The sequence below is a fragment of the Oncorhynchus keta genome, chromosome 34 (genome assembly GCF_023373465.1).
Source record: "Oncorhynchus keta strain PuntledgeMale-10-30-2019 chromosome 34, Oket_V2, whole genome shotgun sequence".
Classification (NCBI taxonomy): domain Eukaryota; kingdom Metazoa; phylum Chordata; class Actinopteri; order Salmoniformes; family Salmonidae; genus Oncorhynchus; species Oncorhynchus keta.
In genome coordinates this window covers 68,561,864-68,583,412 of record NC_068454.1, presented here as the reverse complement: position 1 = coordinate 68,583,412, position 21,549 = coordinate 68,561,864, and the positions used below count along the sequence as shown (strand labels likewise).

At 46.1% G+C, this 21,549-nt stretch overlaps 1 protein-coding gene and 1 pseudogene across 1 annotated transcript in view; both read right to left on the bottom strand.

The window, feature by feature from the left end:
* LOC118367638 (Wilms tumor protein 1-interacting protein-like) overlaps positions 1-4,325 on the bottom strand; it is a 39,608-nt gene extending 35,283 nt beyond the window's left edge. The window contains exon 1 of the mRNA XM_052494559.1: positions 2,200-4,325. Within this exon, the coding sequence (XP_052350519.1) occupies positions 2,200-3,613 (1,414 nt within the window). The 5' untranslated portion in view covers positions 3,614-4,325. The remainder of the gene's footprint in view (positions 1-2,199) is intronic.
* Positions 4,326-14,199: 9,874 nt separating this feature from the next.
* The window catches only part of LOC118367637 (probable leucine--tRNA ligase, mitochondrial), a 47,741-nt pseudogene continuing 40,391 nt past the window's right edge, over positions 14,200-21,549 (bottom strand).

Sequence of the window (21,549 nt, the reverse complement as noted above, 5' to 3'; positions counted from 1 at the left end):
CAAACTGGGTGCTGCGTGGCACTAGCTTAAAAAAAGGAGCAGAAAGCCATGCTCTTGGGCCTTTTATAAATCTGTTTCTGCTGACCAGTTGAATTCCTCCTCCTTCCTCCCTTCTCCTCCTGCCCTACCTCTTTCTCTCTTCTCCTCCTGCCCTACCTCTTTCTCTCTTCTCCTCCTGCCCTACCTCTTTCTCTCTTCTCCTCCTGCCCTACCTCTTTCTCTCTTCTCCTCCTGCCCTACCTCTTTCTCTCTTCTCCTCCTGCCCTACCTCTTTCTCTCTTCTCCTCCTGCCCTACCTCTTTCTCTCTTCTCCTCCTGCCCTACCTCTTTCTCTCTTCTCCTCCTGCCCTACCTCTTTCTCTCTTCTCCTCCTGCCCTACCTCTTTCTTTCTTCTCCTCCTGCCCTACCTCTCTCTCACTCTCTCCTTTTCCTCTTTCTTTCTTCCTCAAAGCTTTTCACATCTGTTGATCAGCCCCACCAAACATGTGCTCTTTCACTTCCACTTCTCCTGTTGCACACATTGGGAACAAATGTTATATTCAATAGTTATTTCTGCATTAAAAGGGAAAAGTGAAAATTTACTCGTAACCAGTTATATATTAATCTGTACTTAAACTAAAGAGACTAATGTCATGTATCCTAGGGCAGCTACAGGCTACATGGAAAAACACTAACAGGTGCTGTTATTCAGTTGTCATTGTCTGTATTCCCCAGACTGTGGCTGCGTACAAAAGGTGTGTGTGTGTGTGCCTTTGTGTGTATATGGATGCATGTGTGTGTATGTGTGTGTGTGTGTGTGTGTGTGCCTTTGTGTGTATATGGATGCATGTGTGTGTGTGTGTGCCTTTGTGTGTATATGGATGCATGTGTGTGTGTGTGTGCCTTTGTGTGTATATGGATGCATGTGTGTGTGTGTGTGCCTTTGTGTGTATATGGATGCATGTGTGTGTGTGTGTGCCTTTGTGTGTATATGGATGCATGTGTGTGTGCGAGCATGCACATGGTGGTTTAGAGCAAGAATTTTCAAGTCCGGGTCTGTGCTCGGCCATGTGATGATGTTATTTGGAAAGACTGAGTCAAACACATGACAAGAGAACGGATGTGATTGGGGAGACAACGGATGTGATCGGGGAGAGAACGGATGTGATCGGGGAGAGAACGGATGTGATCGGGGAGAGAACGGATGTGATCGGGGAGAGAACGGATGTGATCGGGGAGAGAACGGATGTGATCGGGGAGAGAACGGATGTGATCGGGGAGAGAACGGATGTGATCGGGGAGAGAACGGATGTGATCGGGGAGAGAACGGGTGTGATCGGGGAGAGAACGGATGTGATCGGGGAGAGAACGGATGTGATCGGGGAGAGAACGGATGTGATCGGGGAGAGAACGGATGTGATCGGGGAGAGAACGGATGTGATCGGGGAGAAAACGGATGTGATCGGGAGAGAACGGATGTGATCGGGGAGAGAACGGATGTGATCGGGGAGAGAACGGGTGTGATCGGGGAGAGAACGGATAGAGAACGGATGTGATCGGGGAGAGAACGGATGTGATCGGGGAGAGAACGGATGTGATCGGGGAGAGAACGGATGTGATCGGGGAGAGAACGGATGTTTTACAAACAATGTCAAACGCGCAGCGCTGATCTAAAAAAAAAAGCAGCCAATATCCTGTTACGAATTAATTTAGTTATTGATGTGTCCTCCACTTAATCCACCAGGCTTATTATATCTGAGAGGAGAAGACAACCTTCTCCTGGTTGGCCCTGGGCCCAGCCTGAGAGGTAGGTGGGCTGGTGGCCGTCAGTGACATACCCAGACGGGAGGATTTAAGGAGAACGAGAAGAAACAAATTAGACAATTATTCATTCTAGACTAAAAGACGAAGAAGAGAATAGAAGAGGCCTCTGGCTAAACGCTTTGTCTGTCGAGTTCAATACTGAACAACAGTATGAGCCACGATGATCAGAAACATACACAGACAGAATGGCCGCTAGGACGCCTTCACAACTATTCCACTTGATCCGGCACGAGCAAACCAAAACATACACACGCATACACAAAGACAAGGTTAAATGAACGAGGTGAAAAGTTTTGAACAGTGGGCCATTTTCGAACTCAGTGACCCACACAGAGAAATAGTGAATTTGATTAAAGAGAGACACCAGGTCGATCAAAATGTTAAACTAAGCTTACCGAAGTAGTCTGCCTTGGGCTGGGCGTCCATCTCCTTCTCCAGACGCTTGGTCAGGGCTTCTAATTTGATCTCGGCCGCAGACGGCCCCTGCTCCGGCTGGACATGGAGAGTCTGGCTGGGCAGTTTGAGAGCTCTGGGGGTGCTGGGGGCTTCAGACTGGGGCTGGGGTTGGCATGCCTCACCACCAGAGGACAGCTGGCTGTCTAGGCCAGAGGGCACATCCACCCCCATGGCCACTTGCCTGCCCTGCGCCTGGCCTACACCTTGACCCTGGCCAAAGCTTCTAGAGACACTGATTCCAGAGGGAGAGGCAGAGGCAGGGAAGTAAGCTCCAGCTGTGGCTTTGGGCTGGGCTGCCTCAGATGGGGGTGCAGGTGGGGCTGGGACAGCCACTTGAGCAAGGGTGGGGCTGGGGGTGAGAACCACAGGACTCTGAGAGAGCCCGTTCTGGCCTAGATTTCCATGGTTGGCTGTTGATCTTGGGCTCATAGAGGATGCTGCTGAGTAAGGGCCTGTTGGCGGTGTAACAGTGGCAAGTTGGGGAGACAGCTGCTGGTACAGGTCAGCTCCGCCAGTGAAGGCACTCAGAGGGAGCGGTGCTAACAGGTCTGGGTGCCCCAAGCTCCGCATCCAGTCTGCTGCAGCCCCAGCATCAGCCAACACGGGGGGTCTCTGCTGCACCAGTAGGGTGGCAGCCTTGCTCTGGTGCAGCATAGTGGGGCTCGGAGACTGTAGGCTGTCAGAGAAGGGGGGAGATGGTGAGTGGTGTGGGGGCTGCTGAGATGGGCTGCACATAAGGCCTGATGATCCAGCAGGGCTGGAGGATCCTGAGGAGGCCTGGCCACCCCTGGAGGAGTAAGAGGCCGAAGTGCCCGAGGGACTGGCAGGGTGACCAGAAGCATGTGTGTGTGCGTTCCCAGGGCTGGTGGGACTCAAGGCGTGGTGGTAAGAATGCGGCTCAAAACGCTCCTTGTTATCGTAATTGTTTCCGTAGCCATATGACTGTTGACTGGGTGAATGGTGTTTCAGAGCGTCATAGGGCGCGTACTGACTCGCGCCACTGGCGGTGCCTGGCAAAGGGCCAGAGAGTATGGGAGGCTTGGCTGCAGCTTCCCCTGCCGGTCTGTAGCTATTGATAGGCGGCCTGTCTTTGGTGTAAAACGTGCTGTCTGCCGCTCTGTTTTGACCCCCGTTCATTCTCACTACCAAATTGCTTTTGGCAATTTCCTCTTGCTGTTTCTGTATGTGGATTTTTGTCATTTTGGAGGCAAAAACTCTCCTGGTTTCTTCAAAGTCGGAGTTGTTCCGTGCATCCTTCTTCATTCGGAATAGCCCGTCCCTAGATGCCTCATACATATTGAGGTCTTCTAAAAACTTACTTGCCTCAAGATCCAAATCGTCGTATTTATCCATCTTGAAGTGAATTACAAAATGTGTATAAACTATGATCTGATTTAAGGTTCGAGCCACAACTTTCACAAAAAAATGTTCTGTCCAATTTATTTAAAAGTAGGCTAGCCAATAAAAACAACGTTCAACACAGTAAACAATTGAAACGAAAATATGAAATCCAAACTCTCGTTACTCCCAAAGTAAAATATTACCGCAGTCTACTGTCCAGTCAGCGGAGAGAGAGCACTGTCACGCGGTATTCTGACGTGGAGATCCCAACCCGAAGTTATAGTACAGTTTCTCCCGTAGTGTGTCAGCTATCCCGCGGAAGCAATTATACCTAGGTCTACTCCGGAATGGACAAAGATCCGAATAATAGCGAGAATAAGCTCCGTCCTCTCCTCGGTGAGCCAGCTGACTCTGCTCGCAACAGGATACTGTCTGATTATAACGTCAGATCAGATAGCCTACCACCCCAGCCTGCGCCCCCTCTCCGAACTTCACTATGGCTCTCACAGCCGAAGCCTCCATTCAAAAAACGTTGTTTGCAACTTTGTAGCGAGTGCATGTGTTCCAAACTTGTTGCTGAACAAATTCCTCTGTGGTCCTCTCACAACGCCAATTTAGCTCGCCTATAATTAAACGGTTATTACAAGTGGGTTAGCAAAACACTGAACTAAAGCAAACCTCTTGATCCGAATGTGGATAGTGTGAAGTCGACCGTGGGATTAGGGTGCGCTGTTGGATTTTAAAGGCGCAGTGTTCACTTCATTCTGGGGTAGATTTTTTCATGATATCCGGACCACCAGATAACTCAAGACACATAGCATAACAAACATTTACCTTTAGGCTATGTTCTTTTTTTTATCACACATTGTTTATTGATAAGTTTACTTTATACCCACAATCTCTTTGGCTACGTTGTTGGTACAGGATCAACTGAATTCAAGTTCATTATGAATCAACACAGTGTAATAGCTTAGGAATCATGTAGGGCTACAAAGTGTGATTTGCAATCTAAATGAGTATTATAGTCCCTATAAAAATAATTGGCCACACATGGGTAATGTGGATTTATACCTTCAGATGTCTCAAGTTCATATGATGTGCTGACAGATGCATATCGGCTGCTTCGACATGTTCACGTGCATGGTTTTAACAGATGTTATTGCCGGTGTTGCGAAATGCTTGTTTCTAGCTCCAACAGTAAAGGAATGGAATTAAGAAAATATTCATGTTTGGATGAGCAATGTCAGAGCGGCATAGACTAAAATACAGGAGAATATAATAAAATACAGTATATACATATGAGATGAGTAATGCAAAATATGTAAATATTACTAACTGTGTGTGGAAAAGGAGGGGGGGGGGGGTCTTTCTCAAACGGACAAGTTGGGATACATCTGTATTTTTCTGTGTCCTTGGTGGGGAGTTAAAGTACTGTGTATGAATCCCAATGTCTGTGGAGCCGAGCTGTATACATACAGTGGGGAGAACAAGTATTTGACACACTGCCGATTTTGCAGGTTTTCCTACTTACAAAGCATGTAGAGGTCTGAAATTTTTATCATAGGTACACTTCAACTGTGAGAGACGGAATCTAAAACAAAAATCCAGAAAATCACATTGTATGCTTTTTAAGTAATTCATTTGCCTATTATTGCATGCAATAAGTATTTGATACACCAGAAAAGCAGAACTTAATATTTGGTATAGAAACCTTCGTTTGCAATTACAGAGATCATACGTTTCCTGTAGTTCTTGACCAGGTTTGCACACACTGCAGCAGGGATTTTGGCCCACTACTCCATACAGACCTTCTCCAGATCCTTCAGGTTTCGGGGCTGTCACTGGGCAATACAGACTTTCAGCTCCCTCCAAAGATTTTCTATTGGGTTCAGGTCTGGAAACTGGCTAGGCCACTCCAGGACCTTGAGATGCTTCTTACTCCTTAGGCTGTGTGTTTCGGGTTGTTGTCATGCTGGAAGACGAAGCCACGACCCATCTTCAATGCTCTTACTGAGGGAAGAAGGTTGTTGGCCAAGATCTCGCGATACATGGCCCCATCCATCCTCCCCTCAATACGGTGCAGTCGTCCTGTCCCCTTTGCATAAAAGCATCCTGTAACGGTTTTCTTCTGGTGAAAGAGAGGCGGACCAAAATGCAGAGTGGTGGTTATTCATGTTTTTAATAAAGACGACTATACATGAACAGACTAAACAAAACAAGAAACGTTAAAACCTAAACAGTCCTATCTGGTGCAAACACAGAGACAGGAACAATCACCCACAAAACCCAACACAAAACAGGATACCTAAATATGGTTCCCAATCAGAGACAATGACTAACACCTGCCTCTGATTGAGAACCATATCAGGCCAAACATAGAAATAGAAAAACCAGACACACAACATAGAATGCCCACCCAGCTCACGTCCTGACCAACACTAAAACAAGGAAAACACATACGAACGATGGACAGAACGTGACACATCCCCAAAGAATGATGTTTCCACCTCCATGCTTCACGGTTGGGTTGGCGTTCTTGGGGTTGTATTCATCCTTCTTCTTCCTCCAAACACGGCGAGTGGAGTTTAGACCAAAAAGCTCAATTTTTGTCTCATCAGACCACATGACCTTCTCCCATTCCTCCTCTGGATCATCCAGATGGACATTGGTAAACTTCAGACGGGCCTGGACATGCGCTGGCTTGAGCAGGGGGACCTTGCGTGCGTTGCAGGATTTTAATCCATGACGGCGTAGTGTGTTACTAATGGTTTTCTTTGAGACTGTGGTCCCAGCTCTCTTCAGGTCATTGACCAGGTCGTGCCGTGTAGTTCTGGGCTGATCCCTCACCTTCCTCATGATCATTGATGCCCCACGAGGTGAGATCTTGCATGGAGCATTTTCTAATAATTGTGCCAACAGTTGTTGCCTTCTCACCAAGCTGCTTGCCTATTGTCCTGTAGCCCATTCCAGCCTTGTGCAGGTCTACAATTTTATCCCTGATGTCCTTACACAGCTGTCTGGTCTTGGCCATTGTGGAGAGGTTGGAGTCTGTGATTGAGTGTGTGGACAGGTGTCTTTTATACAGGTAACGAGTTCAAACAGGTGCAGTTAATACAGGTAATGAGTGGAGGAGCCTCTTAAAGAAAAACTAACAGGTCTGTGAGAGCCGGAATTCTTATTGGTTGGTAGGTGATCAAATACTTATTGCATGTCATAAAATGCAAATTAATTACTTAAAAATCATACAATGTGATTTTCTGGATTTTTGTTTTAGATTCCGTCTCTCACAGTTGATGTGTACCTATGATAAAAATTACAGACCTCTACATGCTTTGTAAGTAGGAAAACCTGCAAAATCGTCAGTGTATCAAATACTTGTTCTCCCCACTGTAGAAGCATGGAGACTGTGAGAGGGGTGGTTGGCTGTGATGTAATCAAAATAGACTGTTTATAAGGCACAGTCAGTAACTATCTGTACACTAATTAGGAAACAGTCACCACAATCAGCCATCCTCAAAAAGGAGCTCATTACACTTGTTTATAACGTTCTCATGCAAATACCCACCAACAACAGGCAGGCACTACTTTGAGCTCATTAAGATTGTGATGGAAATATTGTTGGAGAAAATCATGTTGTTTTACTGCTCGGATTAATCAGCTCTAACAATTAGAATATGGATATTTATTAAGGCAGAGCTCTCCCTTCCCAGCAAATGGAACAGTTTCTGGCAACAACCATTAGCGGTGCGTGGGTAAAATCACTGGGAAAGCCATAATAGGTTGTTTGCTCTATAACCTGTTAGTTCATATGCCTTGACACTGTGAAATATATGCCTAAGGCCGAGAAAATAAGAAGACACAATGGCAAAATCAATTCAACAACACATTTGTTTCATCACAAAACCAGAGAGCAACATCTGTCCGGTGAAGTCCACAAAGCATATTGCGTGGAACAAACAGTTACATGACCTACAGCATGGTCAAGCAAGTTCATGCTTCCAAAATTTTCTTACCACTAAACAACCATTGATTTAGAACACCAGATAGTTACCGGAAGTCGCAAAGAAAACAGGAGCTGCCTCCATTTTTCCAGCACCATTTTAACATCAAATCACCTATGCTTAGTCTAATACAGTGACATCTAAAAGATACCAAACACAATTTAGTTCAATCAGTGTAAGGTAAATATGATTTAGCTGTCCATGGTTCTGATTTCTGTGTGTGTGTGTGTGTGTGTGTGTGCGTGCATTCGTGCAAATAGAAAAAACATGTTGACAAAATGGTCTATGACTCCATCGTACAGTACACGGTTTTAGTTTTTGTTGTCCTAGACAACCTGGCTAAAATGCTTGGTCACGAGCCTAACTTCCTTTCATGGAGAACGAAAGGGCCAGCTAGTTAACATTAGCCTACTACATCTAGCTACATATTCAACTTCCATCGTCTCAGGCCAGGGGCACAATGTATGAACTTTTGGTTGGATCAGAATTACCGTTATAATCATTGGCCAGTATGGAGAAATAAGTAAAACCTCAAGTCCAAATCGCTATCTCCATCCATGGCTATTTTAGGAAAGGGACAATTTTATCTACAGTACCTAGCTAGCCATCAGGACAAAAACACAAAGAGATACATACATTTAAGTTGTTTCTGTCAATTACATTTTGCTATCAATGTGATGTGATTAGTTGAAGCCAAATCCAAACTGGCTTCACTTGACACTTCTTTTTGGTGCGCCAGGACCATTCACAGTTGAGCTCAACTCTGATTGGCTCTATTCTTTGTCATACTATTTTTGACCAGACAGCATCAGATAGATGAGTTACGCATACAGAGACAAAGGGGGACTGTTTCGGATGCTTTCTCCAGTGAGATACAGTACATTCAGCCTCTTGCGAATTTAAACCTGGCGTCCCTTGGCTTTCATGAATACACGCCACTAGCAACAACAGAGATGTTACATTTTCATTTGGAAAAGGTGAAATTAGCAATAGAACTGAGACCTAATTTCATAATGTATGTACATTTAAACATATGAAATACCAATGTACAGTTAAAAACATGAAATTGTAATGTAAAAGAATTTGAGACAACCTGCTCACAAGTGATGTGTTGCTATGGAGAGGTAAAACAACAAAATAACTGTGGCTTAATGTGGTCCTTTACCATACACACCAATGCTTTAGCTTTACCATCAAAACAATTCAATACAACAAACAAACCTCCTTGGATGACCAAATTACAAGCTACAAGACCGGGGCAGGGACACTTTCAAACCCATTAAAGACTATGTTAATGTAGGCCTTCTGTAAGTCTCTGGAGAGGGCCTGCTGCTAGGATTGTGGTCTTCCTCTGGTAGTTGAGTCACAGTGGAATATTGTTGCCTATTTAATGACTTACAGTAGCCATGGAAACAGCTGCGCTGATGAAAGTGCCAAATGTCTCCGGGGCTGTTGCTAACACAATTAAATGTGTGTTCAGGGGAATTTCGGTCTGAACTGTGTCAATATACTGTATGATAACTGGGCAATGAAATGTATTTATGTGAGCATAAAGTAATACCTGACTTTTAAAAAAAAATCACTAATGACTATCACAAGCCTTCCTCTGAGACACTAGCTCTGTCTCCATTAAATTATCTAGAGATTGTTTTTGTCGACATTTAGAAAGTTTGCATAGAAAATAGACGCGACAATTGCCTGCTATGGTGCTTTTCCATTTAACTATCTTGTGTGTCGATAAAAACAGCTGGACGTAATGACGTCATACCTATAAAAAAAAGTGTTTCCATTGCCCATTTAGGCAAATTGCGCATTAATAAATTGCCACAGCCCATATGTCCTGACACCTATTGTCTAGGTAGACTGCGAAAGTCAGCATGGATAGAATGCAATAATTGACTATATTTGACATATTCTAATGTCTCATGTGCTCACATATTGCAATGGCCCGTGCCATTGTGTAACTTGCAGATCTGAAATAATTGGATGGTGAAACTTCCCGGCCAACCAGAAAAGCAAAGCGAAGCAATTCAGGCAGTCTTGAAAGTCAGGACAATTCTTGTCAGGCAAAGAAAATGTGTTTAGCAAGCAGTAGACTAGGCATTTAGAAATAAATGTGGAGTGGAGTTTATAATTAGGCTACCTGACATCACGTGCCCCGCGTACCTTTAGAATTATTCGTCAATCATCATGTATTCTAAAAACAGCGTTTTCATCGTAATTTGTTTTTAAAAAGTTAGACAAAATAAATCCACCCGTCGAACGTATAAAACTGTTTTCGATCTTTAAATATTTATATATCTGCCGTTTCCATTAGATGGCGCAATGATTATTATTTATTTTTTGCAACGCTTTTGTCGAATAAACCTGGGTCAATGGAAACCTGCTTAGTGTCTTTCTCCTCCACGAAAGCAGTGTGCAAGGAGCTCAAAAACACCATGAGAAAGCTACTGAAGTTGGCTAGCAAGTGTGTCCATTTCACTACATTTGTGTGATATTCAGTGTGGATTCCCGGCTAGAACACTTGTGGATCCAGAGAGAGAATGTAACGGCGAATGAGCAATAACAACACAGAGAGAGGAAGGGGAGGGAATCAGGTGGCTGATAACGATTCACAACCATCTCCCTCATATCCCACACAGCCTTGAGTCATGCCTCAGCAGTGTGAAACAAAACACACCACATGTGCCAAAAGAGAAACACTGATGAGAGTAGCTAGAATGTATATTTCTCTCCTTCCCTATCTCTCTTTCCTTCCTCTCCATTTTGTTCTCTCTGGTGGCATCACCAGTAAAGAGAGTACTAGTCAGGTTGGGTTCTGTTATTTCACTTGTAACACTATGAGAATAAAACATGTTTGTACCTTCTCATAAAACAGCTATGGTGTCTGTCAACTAAAAAATAAATCCTCAGTTCAGCTTGAGTCATTTTCAACAAGAGGTCATAACTGCTTATAACTGCTGATTACTGCTAGTCTGGCTGACACCTAACTCAAAGTCTTTTTCACATCAGTCTGGGAAGGCTCCATGATGTTGTAGGCAAAAGGAGTCGATAATGAAGGGGGCTGTGCCTTTTTACTGATTGGCTCGCCTTTGGGTTTCTCACTCAAACACCCAACATGGGCAGCAACACACAGCCCACGAGCCCCGCCCCCTTTCAATACAACTGTTGGATTTTCAAATCCAAACAATTAGATTTTTCAACCCCCCTGGGAAAAAAACTATGTTTGAGAGAACCAATCAAAGCTCAAGCCAACTTCTGCATTAATGACGGCTCTTGTCCTGTTCAGACCAGTGTGTCACAGCTCTCCCTCGCATCAACCTGACTACATTACTGCAACATTAGGATAACACCTGCTTATTACTGCTCGAAACTGCACCATTAGGGTATCTCAGCCAGTCATTATCAGCTAATAAGTATCCAACTTAAAATCGAGTGAATTGCAACTACTTCAAGGATTGTGGGGGAATTGTTTTCTAAAAGGGCTTTTGGTCCTTAGCTCATCCCTTAATTCCTGGTCATTTTTCTAACTTCCTGTTATTCTGTCTCTCCTGTCAGTAATTTCCTTTCCACCTGATGGTTAGAGATACACATGGAATGTCCAGGGGGTCTGGGTCAAAGGTCAGGTCACTGAGGCAGAAAGGCTTCCTATAGTACACCGCTCAGCCTCTGCTATTCTTTAAAAGCAACCATCTTCCCTCCTTCCCCTATATTAATCCGTCTCCCTTATTCCCTGTAATTTAAATGTTCCACCTGATCACACATCACACTGTCCGATCTTGTCAAATCTAAAACAACATCATAATAGAATGACAGACAGGCTTCTCCTTCTCTGAGCTGACCCAGAGTTTCAGACCATACATTATAAGGTCTGTTTATCAATTACATACATTCAATGTCACCTTGAACATTCACACAGTTTTGTCTCCACAGTAGGAGACAAAAGGAGTAACATCAAAACAGACATAAGGCTATACAATTCATATGAAAGGACCATAGAAGGTCAGGATGGAACAAGAGATGGGTACTGACAGACTGATCTTGAGACTGGCACATCACATAGAGTCCGGTAATCAAATGACAACTTCCTGATTGCTCAGAATGCATGTCTAATCCTGCTGATGGGAGCTGTCCATGTTGTGTTGGACCCTTTAAATTTCTACTGGAATAAAACGTCCTGCCAGCAACATGATCTGAGTGACTCACTTAGAACCAGTAATGGGTCTAGTCAGTAGATGTTAGACAGAGGACTCTGTGCTCAGTCACTGGGGTATCCACGACAGGGAAGGAGAGTCCCATTTACAAGCCATGAGGTGGCTCACTGATAGATGATGTTAATGACCGGCAATGAATGGGCTGTGGTAAGGGGTGACTGGATTCAAATATCTTGTGTCCTCTTCACTTCATGTACCTCTGTCCCATTCCTATGACCTCATCAATCGAACCCAGCCCCAACCTGTATCCATTGGCCAATACACTGATGACATCAGTCAGACCAGATTACCAGCTGTGATTCCAGACACCAGTCAAATTCCTCTGTTCTCAAACAACAGTTTCAGACTGGAATAAACACCTGTTCTGTCTGTTCTCTGGTCTGGCTGACTCACCCTGTCCTTTTGATTTATTTCACCTTTATTTAACCAGGTAGGCTAGTTGAGAACAAGTTCTCATTTACAACTGTGACATGGCCAAGATAAACCATAGCAGTGTGAACAGACAACAACACAAAGTTACACATGGAGTAAACAATTAACAAGTCAATAACACAGTAGAAAAAAGGAAAAAAAAGAGTCTATATACATTGTGTGCAAAATGCATGAGGAGGTAGGCGAATAATTACAATTTTGCAGATTAACACTGGAGTGATAAAAGATCAGATGGTCATGTACAGGTAGAGATATTGGTGTGCAAAAGAGCAGAAAAGTAAATAAATAAAAAAGGTATGGAGATGAGGTAGGTAAATTGGGTGGGCTATTTACCGATAGACTATGTACAGCTGCAGCGATCGGTTAGCTGCTCAGATGGCAGATGATTAAAGTTGGTGAGGGAGATAAAAGTCTCCAACTTCAGCGATTTTTGCAATTCGTTCCAGTCACAGGCAGCATAGAACTGGAAGGAAAGGTCAGCCAAATGAGGTGTTGGATTTAGGGATGATCAGTGAGATACACCTGCTGGAGCGCGTGCTACGGGTGGGTGTTGCCATCGTGGCCAGTGAACTGAGATAAGGCAGAGCTTTACCCAGCATGGACTTGTAGATGACCTGGAGCCAGTGGGTCTGGCGACGAATATGTAGCGAGGGCCAGCCGACTAGAGCATACAGGTCGCAGTGGTGGGTGGTATAAGGTGCTTTAGTAACAAAATGGATGGCACTGTGATTAATTGCATCCAGTTTGCTGAGTAGAGTATTGGAAGCTATTTTGTAGATGACATCGCCGAAGTCGAGGATCGGTAGGATAGTCAATTTTACTAGGGTAAGTTTGGCGGCGGGAATGAAGGAGGCTTTGTTGCGGAATAGAAAGCAGACTCTAGATTTGATTTTAGAATTGGAGATGTTTGATGTGAGTCTGGAAGGAGAGTTTGCAGTCTAGCCAGACACCTAGGTACTTATAGATGTCCACATAGTCTAGATCGGAACCATCCAGGGTGGTGATGCTAGTCGGGCGTGTGGGTGCAGGCAGCGAACGGTTGAAAAGCATGCATTTGGTTTTACTAGCGTTTAAGAGCAGTTGGAGGCCACGGAAGGAGTGTTGTATGGCATTGAAGCTTGTTTGGAGGTTAGTTAGCAATGTGTCCAAGGAAGGGCCAGAAGTATACAGAATGGTGTCAACTGCGTAGAGGTGGATCAGGGAATCGCCCGCAGCAAGAGCAACATCATTGATATATACAGAGAAAAGAGTCGGCCCGAGAATTGAACACTGTGGCACCCCCATAGAGACTGCCAGAGGACCGGACAACATGCCCTCCGATTTAACACACTGAACTGTCTGCAAAGCCCTGTCTTATCTGTCCCTGTCCCTTCTGCAGTCTGTCTCAACAACATACATGGAGTTCTGTGTGGTTATGGAATTAGTGTTCTGAATGGAACGTGATTGTGTTCCCACTGAGGCCAGAGGTCCTGGAATGTTCCTCAGCACTTTTGTTCAAACATGGATGCCACTGATGGAGAGGCCAACATGAGTGGCACCTAATCACACCACATTATCAGTGGACTCTATGTGGCTTAACCCTCACTCACCTGTTGAATAGCTGGGGAGAGATGTTAGAGACACACTGGAGCCATATCACCTCGTAACCATGCATGACTGTATGTTAACATGGTGACTTCAGATCGCAAAACAACTCTCTGCACTGGAGTAGGGTCTGGTGTCACCATGGTGACAAGGGAAAGTGATACACATGTCATCCAGTCTGAAAACACCAGTCTCAGTGTATGACTCCTGGGTTCACAACTGACAGACGCATGTTCTATTTCACTCATCAGCTTTTCATGATGCTAGTTTCAGCACTATGTTCTGTAGGTTCTATAGCACATACTGTGAGCACAAACACCACACGTTCCTCTTCAGCTTTATACATTTCATAAAAGATCAGACCAAATGCAAAATATATCATTTTATTCACAAAGATATTTGTTTGTATTTTTTTAAACAAAAATGTCTGTTGATACTACTTATTGTTTTAATTTACAAATAGTCTTTCATCCTTCCATTCACATGATGTCCCCGCCTTTAAGTCTGTGAGTGGCTGTGGTCTTCTGTTTGACATGACAGTCCACCAATCAGCATCCAGGATTGAATGGTCGCTCCTCTATGAGGAAGTTGATGAGGGCGGTCCTATGGAACAGAATGGCCTTCTTGATGGCCCGGTATCCTAGGAGATGCTGTCCCAGCTTGCTCCCCAGAACCAGTACCTACTCCGTATCCTGGGCCACCTGTTGAGGCACCAACACAGTCCCATACACCTTGTTGTTGATCTGAGAGGTGAAAGGGAGAGATGGAAGGGAGGAGAGAAAATCCAAAAGGTTAAGAGTACAAACCTGAATACTTTGACCTCCATCCCATTAAACACTCTAAATCGCTAGTTAACATTGAGTAAGAGCAAACTTTGGTCCAGACATATTAAATAATGTACACTGACTGAGACAACTCTTAGTGGAGGCTGTGGCTGCATCGAAAGCGCTCTGATTACATCAGGGACTATAGAACATGCATATGCCTTTCCTCCTCTCCTTTCAGTAACCTGAGCTGTCTAAAAACAGCCAGCTTGTGGTGAAAATGGGCTGGGCAGTCAGATCCTCTACAGCCGAGTAGGAGGAACCTTTATGATGACTGTGGAAAGGCAAATGGTTGTGTTTCCTTAATGAGTGTTTGAAAGGATTACAGCTCCCTCATGGGACAGGCCATGAGAGGAGGAAAACATCTACTTCAGATGAACGCAGGCTTTAGCTGGCCATTATCCATTATCGGAGTCAATGTTTCGAGATGTGTGTGTGAGGACTCTGATTCCCCCCAGCAGGGATCTCTCAGAGACTTTCATCTTTGTGACCCTGCCCACCACAGCTGGACTGCCTGCTGATTGCCTAGGCACCCTGGGCTGCACGCACGCACACACACACACACACTTTCCCTATCAAGCCATATGATCATAGGCTCTGTGTAAATTACAGAGAGTGAGCACATGAATGGGGCTACGGCTGTTTTGGTTCAAGGAAGTGTGAGTGCCATTTTGAGTATACACAAGAGTATGTCTGAGTGTGTGGCATTTTATTTCAGTCTGTATCATTTTCTGTAGGGGTGTGTGCCTTGGCATGTGTGTGAGTGAAAGGGGAGTGAGCGTGTGAGACGTGTGTGTGTGTGTGTGTGTGTGTGTGTGTGTGTGTGTGTGTGTGTGTGTGTGTGTGTGTGTGTGTGTGTGTGTGTGTGTGTGTGTGTGTGTGTGTGTGTGTGTGTGTGTGTGTGTGTGTGTGTGTGTCAAATCAAAACATTGTTTAGTTGTTGCGTACACAGATCAGCAGATGTGAAAGCAGGTGTGGGGAAATGCTTGTGTTTTAGCTCCAGCAGTGCAGTAAGTTTCTAACTGTACAATACTAACACACAAATAATCCCCCCCAACAAGAAGAAAAAGGTCCAGAATATAAACACGTGGTGTGCATAGACAGTATGAACAATATACAGTATATAAGTAGGAAGGTATTTTCAGCAGTAGTTATATGGATGAGATATGTTGAGAACACAGTATGTACTGATAAAGTCATCAACTAGCTTAATTTCCCAGCGATCAAAATAAATGATTTCGGAACAATACGATCTCAGAACAATACACATTATATAAAGATTATTTAAGTGACCACTGTTCAAGGACTATGTACACATAGGGCAGAAGTCTCTAAGGTGCTGGGTACAAATCTGTCATTCTTCCAAGGCAGTTAACCCACTGGTCCCCTGGTCCCCGGGCACCGAAGACGTAGTGTGCGTTTGACAGCCTCACCCGTACAACCAGCTCCAGGGTATCAGGGGTCTCCAGGTACAGAGGGTCTGGGGTGGGCCACGGCTGCTGCAGCTCGTCTCCTCCGCGGGAGAGGAGAGGGCTCAGGGGGTTCCTCACCTGGCTCAGCCCTGAATGGAGGGGAAGACAACAAGTCACAAACTAGCAATCAATCAACCAATCATATTTGATTTTTTATAGCCCTTTATAGTACTTTACAGACACTCAGCCTACACACAACTTCACCACACTGACTGACCATCTCACCACTGTGATCTCTATGGTCATGCCTCATGTAATAAGGGACCTTTATAACTTTTGAAAACTCTATGGAGCTTTACAGGAAAGCTTTCAAGAGCTCCCTACAGATTGAGGATTAACAACAGTCCTTCAGTTTGCCCACCCACCGCCTCCTTACGCTAATGTGGGGGGTCCACAGGGGCTTCCATGAAGGATATGAACTTACTCTAGTCCTTTCTGTCTATGAGGGAGAGGTGAAGAGAGAGAAAGTGAGCGAGCGAGAACCACACACAGTTTATCTTGTCCATGTTCATCCCTCAAATTCCCTGACTGTGGCTATCAGCAAGAGGATGTTGCCTTTTCCCAACAAGCCCCTACTCCCTATCCCTGCCCCCCACTCCTCCCAGCCCCCTAGCCCCTCCTCCCAGCCCCCTAGCCCCTCCTCCCAGCCCCTAGCCCCTCCTCCCAGCCCACTAGCCCCTCCTCCCAGCCCACCCCCTCCTCCCAGCCCCTCCTCCTAGCCCCTACTCCCAGCCCCCTAGCCCCTCCTCCCAGCCCCACTAGCCCCTCCCCCAGCCCCCTAGCCCCTAGCCCCCCCCACCCCTCCTCCCAGCCCCCTAGCCCCTCCTCCCAGCCCCCTAGCCCCTCCCCAGCCCACTCCCTCCTCCCAGCCCCCTAGCCCCTCCTCCCAGCCCCCTAGCCCCTCCTCCCAGCCCCCTAGCCCCTACTCCCAGCCCCCTAGCCCCTCCTCCCAGCCCCTCCCTCCCCTCCCTCCCAGCCCCCTCCCCCCCAGCCCCTCCTCCCAGCCCCCTAGCCCCTCCCCAGCTCCCCCCTAGCCCCCTAGCCCCTCCTCCCAGCCCCTAGCCCCTACTCCCAGCCCCTCCTCCCAGCCCCTCCTCCCGGCCCCCCAGCCCCCTCCCAGCCCCCACTAGCCCCTACTCCCGATCCCTGCCCCCCACTCCTCCCAGCCCCCTAGCCCCTACTCCCAGCTCCTAGCCCCTACTCCCAGCCCCCTAGCCCCTCCTCCCAGCCCACTAGCCCTTACTCCCAGCCCCCCTAGCCCCTCCTCCCAACCCCCCCCTACTCCCAGCCCCTACTCCCAGCCCACTCCCTGCCCCCCCCTAGCCCCTCCTCCCAGCCCTCTAGCCCCTACTCCCGATCCCCCCCCACTGCCCCCCCTACTCCTCCCAGCCCCCTAGCCCCTACTCCCGATCCCTGCCCCCCACTCCTCCCAGCCCCCTAGCTCCTACTCCCAGCCCACAAGCCCCTACTCCCAGCCCACTAGCCCCTACTCCCAGCCCCCTAGCCCAGATTTCCTTGTTTCTTGTTTCTGTGTGTTTGACAATAGGGGGATGTTCTACTGGAAAGTAGAGGGGACACTTCCTCTTCCGGCTATTTTTATACCATCAGGTCACATGGGTCAACCTTTGTCCTGACTCAGCATCAGCTACATTGTTCATGTGATAGGGCTGGGGATTCTCAGTTTGGGTCAGGGGATATTTGGTCACAACCACATTCTGGAGGAGATTCCTGTGAAATTATTGTATACTCAACTCGTAGACCTTGACCTTTGCATAGCTCTTCATGTCAATTTTGGTTCATCAGCTCATATTGTTGAAGTATTCACATGGGTACACCACACACAAACAAATTATCTCAATGGACTCTGATGACATCACCAGGGCGTTGCAGAGCATTTTGCGTGTTAGATAAGAGGCCCCATCAACATGACACCCTGAGGTAACTTCCTGTTGGATTCTTTCCAAACCCACATCATCATTCCAGACGGTCCTTTCATCTCCTCTCCAGTCGGTCTCTGTCTGGATAGGAGTGTAGCAGACTATTAGTTTTCCCTCTCTGGAATGGGATCGTCATAGCAACACATCATGTGACACATCATTCATCTTTTGATACAAACAAATATCATTCATATTATTGTCCATTATTTATTTATTAATTAATTCCCTCAATGTGGTGGCCCACCAGAGGCCATCACACACAGCGTGGACAGAGCTCTCTCTCTCTGCACGTCTGTCTGTTTGTCTGCCTGTGTCTCTCTCTCACACACACACACACACACACACACACACACACACACACACACACACACACACACACACACACACACACACACACACACACACACACACACACACACACACACACACACACACACACACACACACACACACACACACACACACACGGGAGGACCTCCCAGCTGCCTGTGATGGTTCATGGTGATGAATGGAAAACAACAATAGGACCAGAGGACAAAGCTTTTTCACCATGTCATCACTATACATGGTTCTGATTGGTTCTGAACTGGTTGGCTCACACTGTGTTTAAAAACAAGAAGGCTGTGCATGTGAACATTCCACAGCTAAGTATTCTGGGAAAGAGAACCCTTTTGGCACGGGCCTTTGGGAGAAGGTCAAAGACAGAGGGCGGATCAAAGGATGGCCGGTGCTTTGGGGGGGCTTAGGGTGGGCCGGGCCATACACACGCGCACACGCACAGGGCCCTTTAACAGCAAGGACTCTGAAGGGCGAGAAGAGAATCAAACCCCACCGACCACACTGAGGGAGTCGGAACAGAAGCCGGCTATTTATAGTGTGAAAGTGTGAAAGCGTCACTATTGGATATCAAATCAATTTCCATTCTCTGCTCCTCACACCCGCTAGGCTACTCTGGGCTGCCAGACCTGAGAGTGGTCTCAGGTTACCATATAGATCCCAGGATGACATGACAACAGCAGATTCTCCTGTTATGCAGCGCTGAGGCTAAAATGTATAGTGTGGATGTAGCCTATAATTCCTCATGCAATACGATAAGGTGCTATAGCTAGCATAGTGTCAATCTTTTCTTATTTTTATATTTATTTATAGAGAAAAAAAATCTCCCCTTTTTTGTGCTTTCCAATTGGTAGTTAAAATCTCATCACTGTAACTCCAGTACGGACTCGGGAGAGGCGAAGGTCGAGAGCTGTGTGTCCTCTGAAACACGGCCCAACCAAGCCATACTGCTTCTTGACACAATCCCTGTTTAACCCAGAAGCCAGCTGTACCAATGTGACGGAGGAAACACCGTACACCTGGCGACCAAGACAGCGTACATTGCGCCTGCCACAGCAGTTGCTAGAGTGCGATGGGACAAGAACATCCCTACCAGCAAAACACTCCCCTAACCCGAACGACGTTGGGCCAGCCCATGGGTCTCCCGGTCGCGGCCGGCTGCGACAGAGCCTGGATTCCAACCAGAATCTCTAGTGGCACAGCAACACTGCTCTACTCGGGAGGCCTCCACTGTCATATTCACACTTCAAGTGAAACCTGCAGCACTAATTGAACATTTGATGACAAGCTCCGCAGCGGGAACATAGAGAGACTAATACTGGTATGACAAACACCCATTTCAGATGTCACACGTAGGAAGACCCATATGATACAAATGTTCAATGCATTTACATGTTCAGGTATAAGGTCTGAGTATGATAAGGCAGTTTCAGTCATCTACAGTGACCGCAGTTAGTGACACCTACTGGTAAAGGTGGGTAGTACAAAACAAACAATAGAATAACGAAACCAGGACTTCTCTGTGTTTAGGAACACCCACAACATACAGTAATTTGACTGCAAAATCAATAATACTATGCCACACAGTCTATTGTTGGTTGGGTAGAGGTGGGGGGTCACAGGATGCGTGTAACTCACTCTTGACGTCCCAGAGGATGTCCTGTTCAGGGGGAGCAGTGTAGAGGATGTAAAGACGGACAGTGTCGATGCCATACTGCTGCTGAGGGTCCAGGCCGTTGTGTTTCCACTTGGATATCTTCTCCCATTCTCCCTTCCCACCTGCACCGGCTCCTCACCTGACACAGGAGACAAGGCAATGGTTAGCACTGGACACCTCTATATATCTACAGCAAACTGTCCATTGTCTGAAATGGCACCCTATATTGTGCACTAGAAAAGTAGTAATAGAGTGCCATTTCAGATTTGCCTGCAGGTACATGTAAAAAACAAATACTGACAGTAGAAGAAAAATAGTTTCAAAAAAAGCCTTCTGAGATACAGACAGATAGACATGAACGATCTTTCAGTCAATCCCTTGATCAGTCTGTTTACTCAGGGCTGGAACTAATTTGTGTGCGTGTCCAGTGTGGAAGCCCTCAGACAGAGTGATATAAAGCCTCACCTCCACGAACGGAGCCATTGTTCGTGTTTACCCAGTTGCCAAGCAACGGGAAGAGGAGGAGAAAAGCTACAAAACAAATCCAGAAAAACATTCAGAGGACAAGAATGAACAAATATGGTTTTTAACCCTCTATACCTCTCATCTTATCTATGAACATAGACAGGGCTCTAACTCCTCTAGCTCCACAATGAGATAGGGTGCAGGCCAGGCTGTTAGCCAGCCTGCCAGCTTAGTGGAGTCGGCCACTAGCACAGCCAGTGTAGTCAGCTCAGCTATCCCCATTGAGACCGTGTCTGTGCCTCGACCAAGGTTGGGAAAAACTAAACATGGCGGTTTTCGCCTTAGCAATCTCACTGGAATGAAGACCTTCTCCATTCCTGCCATTATTGAAAGATTGTGATACCTCACATCTCAAAATAGGGCTACTTAATGTTAGATCCCTCACTTCCAAGGCAGTTATAGTCAACGAACTAATCACTGATCTTGATGTGATTGGCATGACTGAAACATGGCTTAAGCCTGATGAATTTACTGTGTTAAATGAGGCCTCACCTCCTGGTTACACTTAGTGACCATATCCCCCGTGCATCCTGCAAAGGTGGAGATGTTGCTAACATTTATGATAGCAAATTTCAATTTACAAAACCCCCCCCAGATATTTTCATCTTTTGAGCTTCTAGCCATGAAATCTACGCAGCCTACTCAATCACTTTTTATAGCTACTGTTTACAGGCCTCCTGGGCCATATACAGCATTCCTCACAGAGTTTCATGGATTCCTATCGGACCTTGTAGTCATGGAAGATAATATTCACATTTCTGGTGACTTTAATATTCACATGGAAAAGTCCACAGACCCACTCCAAAAGGCTTTCGGACCCATCATCGACTCAGTGGGTTTTGTCCAACATGTCTCCGGACCTACTCACTGCCACAGTTATACTCTGGACCTAGTTTTGTCCAGTGGAATAAATGTTGTGGATCTTAATGTTTTTCCTAATAATCCTGGAGTATCGGACCACCATTT